We start from the raw sequence: 12,909 nt of genomic DNA on the forward strand, positions 1-12,909 counted from the left end.
CTACTAAATAATATTATTAATTATTAAACTATTTGACTTTCACCAGTTGTCTGTGTGAGTGAAGTCTGAAGTCTGAAAATCTTTTCAACTTCTTCAGCATAGTTTCTGTTTTTCTTTTTCCCCAGCATCACATCATACCAGACACTGCCTAGAAACATGCCAAGCCATCGGGTGCCCTATATGCCTCATTATGGAGATGGCTACCGCAGTATGCCCAGGAATAGCATGGCTCAGCGGGACAGCATCTGTAGTATGTCGCCATCATTGTACGACCAGGCCCTGGGTCCCTCGCCGGTTGACAAGCGCCGCTCCATGCGCGATGACACCATGTGGCAGTTGTATGAGTGGCAGCAGAGGCAGGCCTACTGCAGACAGCCGGGTCTCTACAGCAATATGGCCAGTCCCAAAACCATGATCAATCTGTCAGAGCATGCGGCGCCGAGTCACTCCATCCCCCCCTCGCCCTCCCACGGCTCCCTGTCGATGTACGGTGGCTACTCTCCAATGCGATCCTACAACATGAACAGTGCTCATTCCGAGGTTTCCTCCCCCATCTACAGAAGAGACATGAGCATCGACAGACGGCACAGGCCTCAAGTCAACAAGGTCAGTTAAGGCACACATACATGCTGAAGGGATGATTCAGCAACATAACAAAAAATATTTATCACTTACATTTAGTGGTATCTAGTTATAAAAATAGTAATCGTTTTATGTTCTCAGATTCTGAGATACCCATCCCTCAGATTTCTGCATCCACCCTACTACAATGATGTTGAGTGGAATTTTGTTTATGGTTCTCCCAGTATTAAACATTGTCATAAAAATCAGCAGCAACATTTCTTTTCACAATCAGTGTCAGAACATGATTTTAATACTTTACATTACAGGTACTTTCTTCTGAAGAAATCACTCATAAAAAGTGTTAACAGTGTGTGTCTTTGATTATCCAGACACTTCTAGAAAAAAAAAATGTTTATATTTTTAAATGTCATTTTTGGTATGTAATAAGACAATCTCAAGAGAGAGATAGGCTGTCAAAGGTCCACCCACCAGCTTTTAGAGTGTTGTCAAAATGTCAAGAACAAATCCATGCACTCATTTTTGATGTTTTTTGCAAGACAAAAAAAATCAATCATCTTCACTGTATTTGTTATCTGAGATGGATATCTCAATACTTTAGCATATAAACAAAAAATATCAAGATAATTTAATGCCACTATTAACAAAATGTTTCTTTGTATTTGGGTATTCCTTCGGCTATGGTTAATGATTATTTGAAGCAATCCAAGGTGTAGCTGACAGGCATTTTTGTTTTTGATTTGCTGTGTCCCGCAGTATGCCTACCCACCTGATAGGAGGTCTATGCCTGTAGGGATCCCAGTCCAGACTATCACTGCCCAGTCTCTCCAAGGCAAAACAGTGAGTCCTTAACTGAGTCGTCCCCTCTTGCGTCCATCACTGTCTTCTAACTTCCCAGGTTTGAGTTGGTGTTCTCCTCAGTGAAGAGGCGTGTATGAATTTCTGTAATGCACCACCCAGTATTTTCACGCTTGGGTTTTACACACACAGGGAGAGGGATCAGGCTATTTTCATCACGCCACACTCCCTGCCCCACTCCCTCTTTCTCTCCTTCATTTCCCTCCAAGAAGACATTGTGACGGAATCTTCAGGCAGATTTAGGCACAGCTCAGATGCATGTTCCAAGTGGTTGGATTTAGGGTATGTTCACTTCAGGAGCTCCTTAGACTTGCTGCACATAAGTGGAAACGTAAAAACCCTGTCACTCACAGCTCTTTAAGCCAGATCAGGAATTTATGTCAAAGCCGTACACAGTGCTATGTCGTCATGGAGCTGGTAATGTCTGAACTGGATTCTGTAATAAATGCTAAACTGTCCTTCTGTTTTGACTGGACCTGTAGAATTTGCATGCTGCTGACAGCGATGACACCTTGGATAATCTCATGGTCCTGATAACTCAGTACCTGAATATAGCAACTGTTCACCTATTGGGAACCTGATACCTCTAAATCTCCTGTCCTGGTGTGTTCTCTCCTTTCCCCTCCCACCCTCCCTGCGGTGTGTCCCCGTTTCATTTTGGCTGTATGTCCCTCCCTCCCTCCCTTGCAGCCTGAGGAACTGACTCTGCTGCTGATAAAGCTGCGGCGGCAGCAGGCAGAGCTAAACAGTATCCGGGAGCACACTGTAGCACAGCTTATGCAACTAAACATGGATGGCGACAACCCAAAGGTCAGGCCCCCAGAGATGCTTCTGCAGGCGTGTGTGTTAGCGTGTGGTGTGTATGCCATCTTTACCCACTTCCATTATCCATCTTGAGCCAGAGGATTTTTTTCTGGTCTTCACACATGGCTGATTTATGGACAAAGGCTCTAAAGAAGGCATTTTCTCTATAAAGGACCGTGCTTTGGCTTGAAGTTGTCCAGATCAGCTACTTTAGGAATCAGCTTTTCCCAAAATGTGTGAAATGTCTTGAGACAAAAGCAGAGTTATTTTAAAACTAGGATCTAACTCTGTACAATTGATGAGATCATCACATTTGAACCATTTCAACAGGGCAAGCAGTTGATTGAGTCATTTTACTTCCATGACAAGTCCAGACAGATGTTCACTGGAGATGAAACTTAAAGCCATTGGCGAGCTAAAACAGTGACAGGCTAAGGAGGTCAAGACAACTGGCAAACCTAAATGTTAAATCAGGATTTTTGCATTTTAAGTCTCTTCTAAGACATCAGACTACAGATTTGACTGTTACTGATGTAGGTCAAGCAGGCTTGAGGTGGAGAATAGTTGAGTGATTAGGGCTTGTAATCACTTTTGCGCTGTTTTTTTACAGGCTGCTCTACAATTTATTTGTTTACCAGTATAGCCAAAAGATGGATGCCTTATCTTATGTAGTAGTAGTGGGTTAGTATCAGGATACTCACACTTGGTGTAAGTGTAGTTAAAGTATTATTTCAACTTCAGCATTACTGCACTCTTTGTTTTTGGCCTGTACTTGTTCAAAATTATACATGTCATTTGGTCGTTATGGAGCTCTAGTCCAAAACTACAGTCATTACCTGATATAGTACATCTGGTACCTAACCTAATTTTTTCACCTTCACTGCCCCTTCCTTCCTTTCTTCCTGGTGAACTTTGGTACAGTCCACCGAACATGATATGCTTGATTGAGAGTGAGTGAGTGTAAGAAAGAAAACAGGACTTCCTCTTCTTTTGTCTCACTCTCCTGTTGCCTTTTCTTTTCTCTCCTTTTCTGCTGCTGACGCTAGAATGACATTCTCTCCCATCACCTCCAAAGGAACCTCATGTTTTTGGACAATCAGGTGGGGTAATGCATGAATGCATGGCCCTGTCCCCTGCTATCATGAATTGAGCTCATTTAATGCTTTGTTATTATTATATTAATACATAATATAATTACTTGCATAGATTTACGTATTAAGATTTATTTCTATAGAGATAACTACTTGGATCAGTGTAACATTGCCAGAGCAATAGTCTGCTAGTCTGGTTGGGCCCATTCATTCATTAGTCTGAATACATACCCTAAACTCACTGTTAGTTATACTTACTGGATATTTGGACATTACTCTGTATAGTAGGGAGATGTGGACAAGCTTTATATCTTCCATATAAAGTACATATAGAGAAGCGTGTATCATATTATTGAAGTAAGTGCCTGCAAAGGAATTTTTTTTTTATCACTCTGAAGTGCTTTGAGAGTTTGAGTAATTACAAAAGTGCACTGTCAGTACTCAGAGGCACAATAACACATTTCTTATAATGATTCTAGACAAGATAATTTCATATTGAAATGAGCTGGCCTCCGATTTGTGTAACCATTGAGAAATATGTAATTTTGATTTTAAAGTGAAGGGATGAGGCTTAGCATTTATAATCTACAGCCACACACATTGCAACAACAGTGCTAGCTATTTGCATGATTATAGTACATCAAGGTTTAACAGGAACATTCTTCTGATAACAAGTAAGCGTCTTGGGAGTTTTGCACTTCCTCCTGATCCTTTTTTAAAGCATCTCTTATTGCTTCTCATTGCTGTACCCATCCCTGTCCACTGTAGATGCACGTGTTTATGTTTGAGTCTGCTTCATGAGAGAGCGCAAGTGAGGTGTAACAACATTGTGGGTGTTGTCTCTGAAGTGAAGCACTGCTATAAACTGACACTTGCTATATCGCTCCTCTCCACACTGGACTAGATGAAGGAAAATGACCCTTTAATCGTCATGACTCACACTTTGATTGAGAACTCTGCCCCAAGGCCTCAACTTTACCAGCAAGTAAGGCCAGCCAAAGGCTTTGCTCCGCCTCATCCTCACCAGTCGCTGTTGTTCTTTTTGGTCTGTTTTGCAATGCTCCTCCTTCGATGTCCAAGTCCCCATGGCATCTTGAGACTGGTCTCCCTGTATCGTTTGTATTGCCAGCACCTCCTCATCCATTGCTTTTGACTGTTCCTCTCTTATTATGAGAAGTCATGCCAAATATGGGCATGACTTATAAAAGAGTAGTCTGATGTGTATGCTTCACTGTTCAGTTAAACCCCCTCCTCACTCTCAGGTTTGTTTTCCAGGGCTGGATACAGTTTACTCTAGAGGTTGCTATGTGTTTAGAAAACATTCAGCTAACTCTGGGACTAAATCAAAAGCTAAAGCTGTGGTTACACCCACATCATTTAGGTAGCAAAGCCTGTAGTCTGCACCAATCTTGTTTTGTCTAGTGCCCTAACCAGTGAAGGTCAGTGTGTGATTTTTCATAACCTTTTGCAGAAAGTGTTCCCTCTCATTACTCACCTGGACTTGGCATGGGGGGTCTAATTAGTGTGACTTAATTCTGCATTGCCAGACAGTCACTTGTCAGCACAGTTCATCACCAAATACTATATCTATTTATGAAAAAAAGATACACCCAATTTAAAGCCTGTTGGGAATTGTTTTTGTAGCATAATTTAAGCACAATAAAGTTAATTGTTATTCACTTTTAGCACAAGATGCTTTATTATTCCACTGTACAAAGAGATATGCAACTCAATACCCTGTTTGCAGTTCATTTGGAGTCTACTTTTTTATTGTATTTAAATCACTTTCCAGTCAGACAAAAACTGTTGTTAGTGAATGTAAGTGCTTTAAGACTGGACATACCTGAGCATCAACTGTTGAAAAGACTCTATACCTAATATGGACTGATGAAGATGAAGACAAATGTTTTCTAGGTAAACTCTTTCTTTTTTCTTGTCTTCATTCCTTCCCCCTCACCCCCTCTTGTCATTCTGCCGATGGAAAGGATAAAGAGGGCCGGCTTGTGTGTGACGATGGCTATGACATCACTTTGCCACTTTTGTGAGCGCCTGTTGAGGTGTAAAAAGTGCCGCTGAAGACTGCTCCCACCCACCCTCACCCCATTACCCATTCATTGGCATACCAGCCCGGCAACAGCTGCATTCCCACCTGTTCAGCTGCCAGAAGTCTGTCCTCCTCCTCCCTACGTCACTCGTAGTCCACACCACACAACACCACAGTCAAGCTCTCTGAGCTGTGGACGTGTCTGCATGCATCTTCTGTGTGGAATGCCATGTGGTTCTTAGGTCCCACCTGCTTTAACTGTACTGTGTGGTTCAGCTGAGGAAAAAGGTGTTAAGAAAAATGTGTGTGAAAGAGTGCAGGTGTGAGTGGGAGCTTTGGTATACAGTGGAGTCTGAAAGTATTTTGACAGTGAGTCAATTTTTGTTGCTTTAACTCAGTAGGCCAGCATGTTGGATTTGAAATTAAATAATGTCATTGAAGTTTAAGTGCCAAATCCTAGCTTAAAGTTTTTTTTAAGTGCAGGGTAATGAACCTAAACATACACAACAACCAAAGCAACCAATGTTTTGTAGGGGAAACTGATATGTGATCTGATTTGTGATATGGTGATATGTTTTACTAGCTGAAGACCAGGCTAAAATCAAAAAGGCCCAAGACAAGCAAGAAGGGAAGCTCCAGTTGAATTCTAACAGAGCATCACAAAGGAAGATGTTTGCTGATGTCTGTAGGCTGTAGACTAGCCAACATCAACTGATATGATTGTTTATTTCAAAAGCATGTGAATTTTTCAATTAATCAAGAATATAAAGCTGAAAGGTGGCACTATCTCCTTATGTGTCATTATCTAAATTCATATCCAATATGAGAACAAACACACAAAAACACGGAAATATGTCACTGTCCTAATATTTATGGACTGCACTTGTGTCTTGTATCTAGATTTAAAAGAGTGGATGAATAATGAAGCATTATGTGATGAATGCATTACTTGGAAACATGGGATCCAATGCAGTTGAAATCATTTCCTCTGTTTTTAGCAGTACTGTTTTTTTAAATTTGAATTTTAGATAAGAAGATGAGTGACCATAATATAAGAGAAAGATGAGGATTCCCTTTTTCTTTTCTTGGTTTTATACTACATTTATGTAGTTGCATAAATGTGTTACCTGCAGTCCAGTGTGATATTAGTAACATCCTGAAACTGCCTGTATTTTACTGTACACTATTTAACTGACTGTATTTTTGCCTGGATTCAAGTAACTGAATACCTGTCTATAGTTTTTGCCAGCATTATGAGGTTCTGTGGTTAGCATATTAATCTTGGATATTCTTTAGGTAATATTGCATTTACTGCAACACACACTCATTTGAGACAGGCAGAGTCCTTGGACCAAGTAGCTGAAGAGGATACAGCTTATGTGCTGATTCTATAGTTCAGTAAGAAAGATTGTTTAACATGCCTTCCCCTTGCATTTCCAAAAAATCCACTGCATTGTGCTGATTGAGACAAATGAGTGTGGCTGATGTAACATGAGGTACCAGAGTCATCAGAGGAGAGACTGTTAAGACTGGCCACTCTCCCATTGTTGGTGTGCTAACTTAGATTGTCTGATTCAGTGAAATGTGAGTTTTTACTTAAGGACTAATACTGTGGCTCAGTGAGACAGAGTCTTGTCATGACACTGCATTAGATCTCCAGATTCAATGCATGTGCATATTTGGTGTCTCTGTCTGATGTTCTGTCTTTCTTCACAGCTGAGTCCAGAGGACTACAGAGAACATGCCTATACGTGTATGCCAGAAGAGGTGGACATTGATGTAAGTTCTGTCTTGCACTCTCACATGACTTCATGCTCCATTCAACAACTGTCCACAATGGGTCACAATTCTTTATTATTCTCTCTTCAGACCAAACTTAGCAGGTTGTGTGAGCAGGATAAAGTGGTGAGGACACAGGAAGACAAACTTCAGCAGCTGTACAGAGAGAAGGTGACTGCACACTGCACATCTGTCATCTTTACATTCTTACACAAAACCCTGCTTACAAGGTTGTGGTGCCAAGTGGAAAAAGAATAAACCAAAAAGAATACACAGTTTATACTCTCTTTAAATTAAAAGAATAGCCCAAGTTCAGTTTATATGCACAAACCTGAGAAAGAGAGAAAACAATACGTGCATGTCTGTTATAATGCTTAACTATAGCCTAGCTACTATCATCAACTTGCAAGAGTTGTCTGGCTTGCATAGCCATGTTGTATTTAGCATATCTGACTGTCTCTTAGATGGTACCATTGTATTGGTCACTGCAGTGTTGACAGGAAGAGAAAAGGTTAGATTGTTTGATCAAATGAATAAATGATAGAGTGTTAATTGTAGTAAAATTAGTTTGCTCATAAAAAAAAAAAAAAAAAAAAAAAAAAAAAGAAAACTCAAAATAAACTATGACATACTCAAATTACATTCTGAAATGTTTGGCTGACTAATTGATATGTCAGTTGAGAGAAAACAGTTTTGGTTATGGATTAATGAATAAAGTAATTGTAAGTAAGGATATCAAACAGTGACTGGTTCATAATTTCCCAGTTCAAGTTTTTATGCCTCCATGCCGGCGATAGCCAGGGCCAGAGGCATAATGGTTTCGGGTTGTCCATCCGTTCTTCCATATGTCCGTCCCATTCTTGTGAACACAATATCTCAGTAACACCTTGAGGGGATTTCTCCAAATTTGGCACAAACATTTGCTTGGACTCAATTTGGCCCAGTTTTGGTGAGCAAAGGTCAAAGTTCAAGGTCACTGTGATTTTATATTTTATATCATTGGTCAAAGGTCAACTTCACTATGACATCACAATGTTCTGCAAAAACACCTCTGGCCATTATTCAATGTTGTAACTCAGCAAGAGGAGATTGTGACCATATTTCCTGCAACTTGACTGGTTTTCAGAGGCATTTGTTATTTTTATATTGTTGGGGTTGAAATATCTGAGTTTTGGATTGTTGATGAGACAAAATAAACAGACATTAGGCTAATAGAAAGGCTGATGGGTAGAGATGGTCATTAGTTTTGACATTTTATTGATTTAACAATCACTTAATCATAAATAATAATCACAGTATTTAACACAGTTTAATAGTAAAGAAAGTAAGTTACTTGCAGCCATACTTTTTTTTATTTAATACTTTGCAAGAAGTAAGGGAGCTAAAAACAAGGTCATGGACCAGAAAATCTTTGCTGCAGGCTTAAATAATCCGTTAAGACTTTTCTAAAGTTAGCTGATCTGAAAGGTTACGTGACAAATTACATACTCATGCTGCATGTGTATTTGATATGTTGCGTGTTTCTTCAGCACACCCTGGAGACAGCACTGCTGTCAGCTAGCCAGGAGATAGAGATGGGCTCTGATAACCCAGCTGCCATGCAGAGCGTCATCCAGCAGAGAGACTTACTGCAGAGCGGCCTGCTCAGCACCTGCAGAGAGCTGTCGAGAGTCACTGCTGTGAGTCATACAATACATTCACACACACAACACACACTCATGCTGGACACTGATGTTCTCTTTCTGCAGGAGACAAGAGTTTTTCTGACATTGTCATTCACAAAGTGCATCTCTCCCAAACCAGGAGCTGGAGCGGTCATGGAGGGAGTATGACAAGCTGGAAGGAGATGTGACTCTGGCTAAGAACAACCTGCTGGAGCAGCTAGAAGCACTAGGAAGCCCTCAGGTAGGATAATTCTTGAGACGGAAGCTGTACTACTTAAATCTTGCACCACTTGTGCTGTCTAAGACTGGCATGGCATAATAGTCAGGCTTTGGTTGGAGTGGATATACTGCAGGGCTTCAAAGCAAGCTGAAAACGTCGCAGGTTCTCTTGAACACCTAGTTATCCTTTTTGTAGACACTTTTTTGACTTTGGGGAAAAAAGTAAAGAAGATTTCTGTCCTCCAGTGCCCTTAGCCGAGTGTGCAGGGAGTTAACTGAGTGATCAAAGTAACATAGTGAGTGATTGATGACTGTGGCGATGATAGAGCAGGTCTTAATTAAGTCTGTCTTTTATCTTGTCCTTCATCATGGGAGAGGTGTAGAAACAGAGAGAAACCACTCAAACAGTTATTCCTGGTTGAGCCTGAGCCTGAGCCAGAGCCAGTGCTAATTCAGAGTGAGTAGAGAAGTCAGATGGCCTGCAGGGGGTCTGGACATCCTCTTCTTAAGTGCCCTTCACACTCAGACAAACCTGTCATCAGTAAGGAGGAGATAATTAGGTGTCCATTTCTCTTGCTCTTCTGTTCTCCCTCCATCCCTACTTTCTTCAATCTAACTATAACCCTCTTCTCATCTCTCCTCTTCGTTCTGAGGCTAATATTTCTCACAGACAGTAGGAGCTTGAGCAGATCAGTGTCTGCACTGACTGCACACCTGAGCATAATAATAATAATCTCCCCTCTTACTATTGCACATTCCCATCTCTTTCATTTTCCTCTGCGTCTTGCTCTGTCTCTTGCATGTTAATCTTACATCATTAGCCCAAGAAGTCAGAGTTGGAGGTTAATCTCCAAGTGATGTTTGGTGATTTGTGAACATCTGTGTGTTTTCTGTGCACATCCAGACAGAGCCTCCCAGCCAGCAGCATGTCCGCATCCAGAAAGAGCTGTGGAGGATTCAAGATGTAATGGAGGCCCTCAATAAACACAAAGCTCAGAGAAATGCTGTTGATGGGATGGGTTTCTATGGGCCTAAGACCAACTTCAGTAAGCACAAAAATGAGGTGAGGCACCACTAACAGAGAGACCAAACAGTAACAGAAGATAAATTAAAAAGTGTTTTGATAATTATTTAACTGTGAGACATTTATCAAACAAAAAAAGTTACTAACATTTGCTGGGTCCAACTTATCACATGTGAGGATTTGTTGTTGTTGGCAGAGATAAGTTACCCAGATCTCCTGCAGCTGTTTATATGATGATCAACTTAAGCTGAGGGCTCAAACTGACAGTTGTGCTCATGGGCAGTATGAGCGGTGGTATCTGAGTGGATGTGTCAGTCATGCTGTAACAGCATGAAGACCTCTCTCTCTCTCTCTCTCTCTCTGGCTAATCAGGCGGTTTGCTCTCCAGTGGGGCAGAACTACTCATTACCAGATGGTGGTTGCCCTAAAGCGTACGTGGTGGCACCATGTGTCACCTTGCTTCCTGTCCTGTCATGCCCTGTATAATCCCTAGGAGGAGGACTCGGTACCCCCACGGCCACCCCTACCTCAGTCCTACGAGCCCAACCCCCCTACTGTGCCCCCTATGCCCTCTCATGCTGGTGTGCGCCCATCATCACTCCACAGGCCGGAGGACAGGAAGTCCAGTCACAGGAATGGCACACACAGCGTAAGCTTGTTGACCCATTGACCTCATGGTTGACCCTGCCCTCAGCTGTGTCATCACATGTCATTGCTCACTGTGATGGTTTTCATGTTAATTTTGCTGGACATCTCGTGTTTTGGATTGTTTTTGGTTGGATCATATCCCTTTACTCACTTGATGCCATACTTCATCTTTTTTCAGGTAGTTGGATGAAGCCTTGTTTGTGGTTTTTTTTTTATTTTATTTTTGCTCCCTTTTTAATTGAGTTTCCACCTTCCTTTTCTGTGTCTGTTTGTGTGTTGAAATGTAACGGTTCTGTTTTGTTATGTCCGTACCGTCGTTGCAAATTAAGCCGTGTTTGAATTTGAATGTCTGCCTGCTGCCTACTTTTTCATTTGGCTGCAGAACAGTGTGTCAAACTCAAACAACATGGGGAGTTTTTCTTCAAGCTGTATATATTTTATATGTTTGTTTTAAGATTGCACTATTGGTAAAAGCATAATTTTGTTGAAAAAGTCAATTTGCCACTGTCCTTGAAGTCATTCTGTAAGAGAAAATGTCACTGTTTTCCAGTGTTGGACATCTCAGTTTGGAACCAAACTCTCCATAACTAAATCAGCGCTGTTCTGCACACGTGTTAAGTTTTTTTTGTTGCTCACCTGCAGGGTCCAGACTACAGGCTGTATAAGAGTGAACCAGAGCTCACCACAGTAGCCGAAGTGGATGAGAGCAATGGAGAGGACAGATCTGAACATCCGTCTGATAGAGAACATTCTGGAAACAAAGGTACAGTAGAGTAAGTCCAGGTAACATGATGCCAGTTTCTGATAACTGTGCATTTTACCAGTGAAGCCCAATAAATGATAAAACAGATGCTAGCAAAAAAATCACTTGTTTCCAGTACTGGTAGAAGCCATGGTTACAATGGTATTTACACAGGCATTACTTTGACACAGAGCATAAATAGGAGGTCAGGCTTTTCTCCAAAGGCATAAGTTAGGTCAGTATATCACATAGTACCTCGACCATTACTTGGTGTTCAGTTGTTACCATGAATACAGTGGCATTTACACAGGCATTTGCTTGAATCTAATTTACACTGTGTTAATCACCCTAATCACCATCATTCAAGTGTCAACACATTATATTCTGAGAGCTCCAGTGATGGCAAGCTAAGCTTCACAAGACGGAGGGCATATTGTCTGTCAACAGAGATGAAATGATAACCAAATCATACCACTCAGGTTTTTTTTACTGGGTTGGAATGTGGGTCAGTGCTGGGATAACTTAGTTATTCTATTTACTCGACTTCATTTGGACATTATGCCACTAGATATTCTCTGTGACAAGATGGATTAGAATGACCTAAAGAGCAAATTGGTCTAAATTTGATTTGGTGAAACAGCTTACAGAGCATAATACAGGCCTTCTGAAGTTGAATAATTACACTATAGCTCCACACTTGTTCCACACCACCACACAATCGATTGCAAGTAGAGCTGATGTTGCCTGAAAACACTGCTGGAAATACAGTAATGGTTGTGAGAGTGTACTTGATTTTATATGTTTATATTTTCATATAATATAGATACACAGATTTAATCCAACAGATAGAAAATATTAATTAATTCTCATATTCTTAAGTACAAGCTAATGATAAAGCGTATGTGCTAATATGTCTTAAATATGGATAATTAAGATTTTCTTTTATAGTGCAAACATCCTTTATTTTAATTTTGTGCAAACTCACTTCAGTTATAACAATATCTTTTCTAAAATATAGATAACTCAGTGTATATGTGTTATAGCAGGTGCTTTGCCATTGAACGAGGTGGCTTACTGACCTCTGTGTCTTCACTCTAGGGATGTCCTACCCAGTTGGCATTGTCCCACCGAGAACCAAATCTCCAGTGCCTGAGTCTTCCTCCATAGCTTCATATGTCACATTAAGGAAAAGCAAGAAGCCTGATCCTAGGACGGTGAGTTATGGAACTTAAGTTCTCACTGCTCTGATGTGACCTCAAATAGCAACTGTAAATTGTTCTTTGCATATTTAAACTTTTGGAACGCCATATTGTACCAGATATTGCCATCAAGTCGAGAACAAACTGAAATGTAAAAAGGGCACAACTTTGTAGCGCCTGTTTTCCTATGTGGCAAACCAGACCAGACATGTGGCAAATGCCTTTTGCTCTTCTTTTCTTGTTTGTGATCCTCCT

General features: G+C 40.9%; 1 protein-coding gene across 7 annotated transcripts in view; it reads left to right on the forward strand.

Moving 5' to 3' along the window:
- Positions 1-12,909, forward strand: part of LOC111229716 (pleckstrin homology domain-containing family A member 5-like) — an 81,319-nt gene that overhangs the window by 63,193 nt on the left and 5,217 nt on the right. For 3 of the 7 annotated variants that reach the window (XR_002665415.1, XM_022756167.1, XM_022756168.1), the window contains exons 11-21: positions 126-606; positions 2,131-2,250; positions 3,291-3,344; positions 7,096-7,158; positions 7,249-7,329; positions 8,688-8,837; positions 8,962-9,063; positions 9,946-10,104; positions 10,559-10,714; positions 11,356-11,476; positions 12,554-12,669. Coding sequence is in view for 6 of the 7 variants with exons in the window: in XM_022756167.1 (XP_022611888.1) it covers positions 126-606; positions 2,131-2,250; positions 3,291-3,344; positions 7,096-7,158; positions 7,249-7,329; positions 8,688-8,837; positions 8,962-9,063; positions 9,946-10,104; positions 10,559-10,714; positions 11,356-11,476; positions 12,554-12,669 (1,603 nt within the window). In the remaining variant the exon portion in view is untranslated. Of the gene's footprint in view, positions 1-125; positions 607-1,338; positions 1,423-2,130; positions 2,251-3,290; positions 3,345-7,095; positions 7,159-7,248; positions 7,330-8,687; positions 8,838-8,961; positions 9,064-9,945; positions 10,105-10,558; positions 10,715-11,355; positions 11,477-12,553; positions 12,670-12,909 lie in introns of all 7 variants that reach the window. The other 4 variants (XM_022756173.1, XM_022756169.1, XM_022756170.1 and 1 more) reach the window with 4 other exon arrangements.

The sequence above is a fragment of the Seriola dumerili genome, unplaced genomic scaffold (genome assembly GCF_002260705.1).
Source record: "Seriola dumerili isolate Sdu_G_001 unplaced genomic scaffold, Sdu_1.0 BDQW01000242.1, whole genome shotgun sequence".
Taxonomy (NCBI): domain Eukaryota; kingdom Metazoa; phylum Chordata; class Actinopteri; order Carangiformes; family Carangidae; genus Seriola; species Seriola dumerili.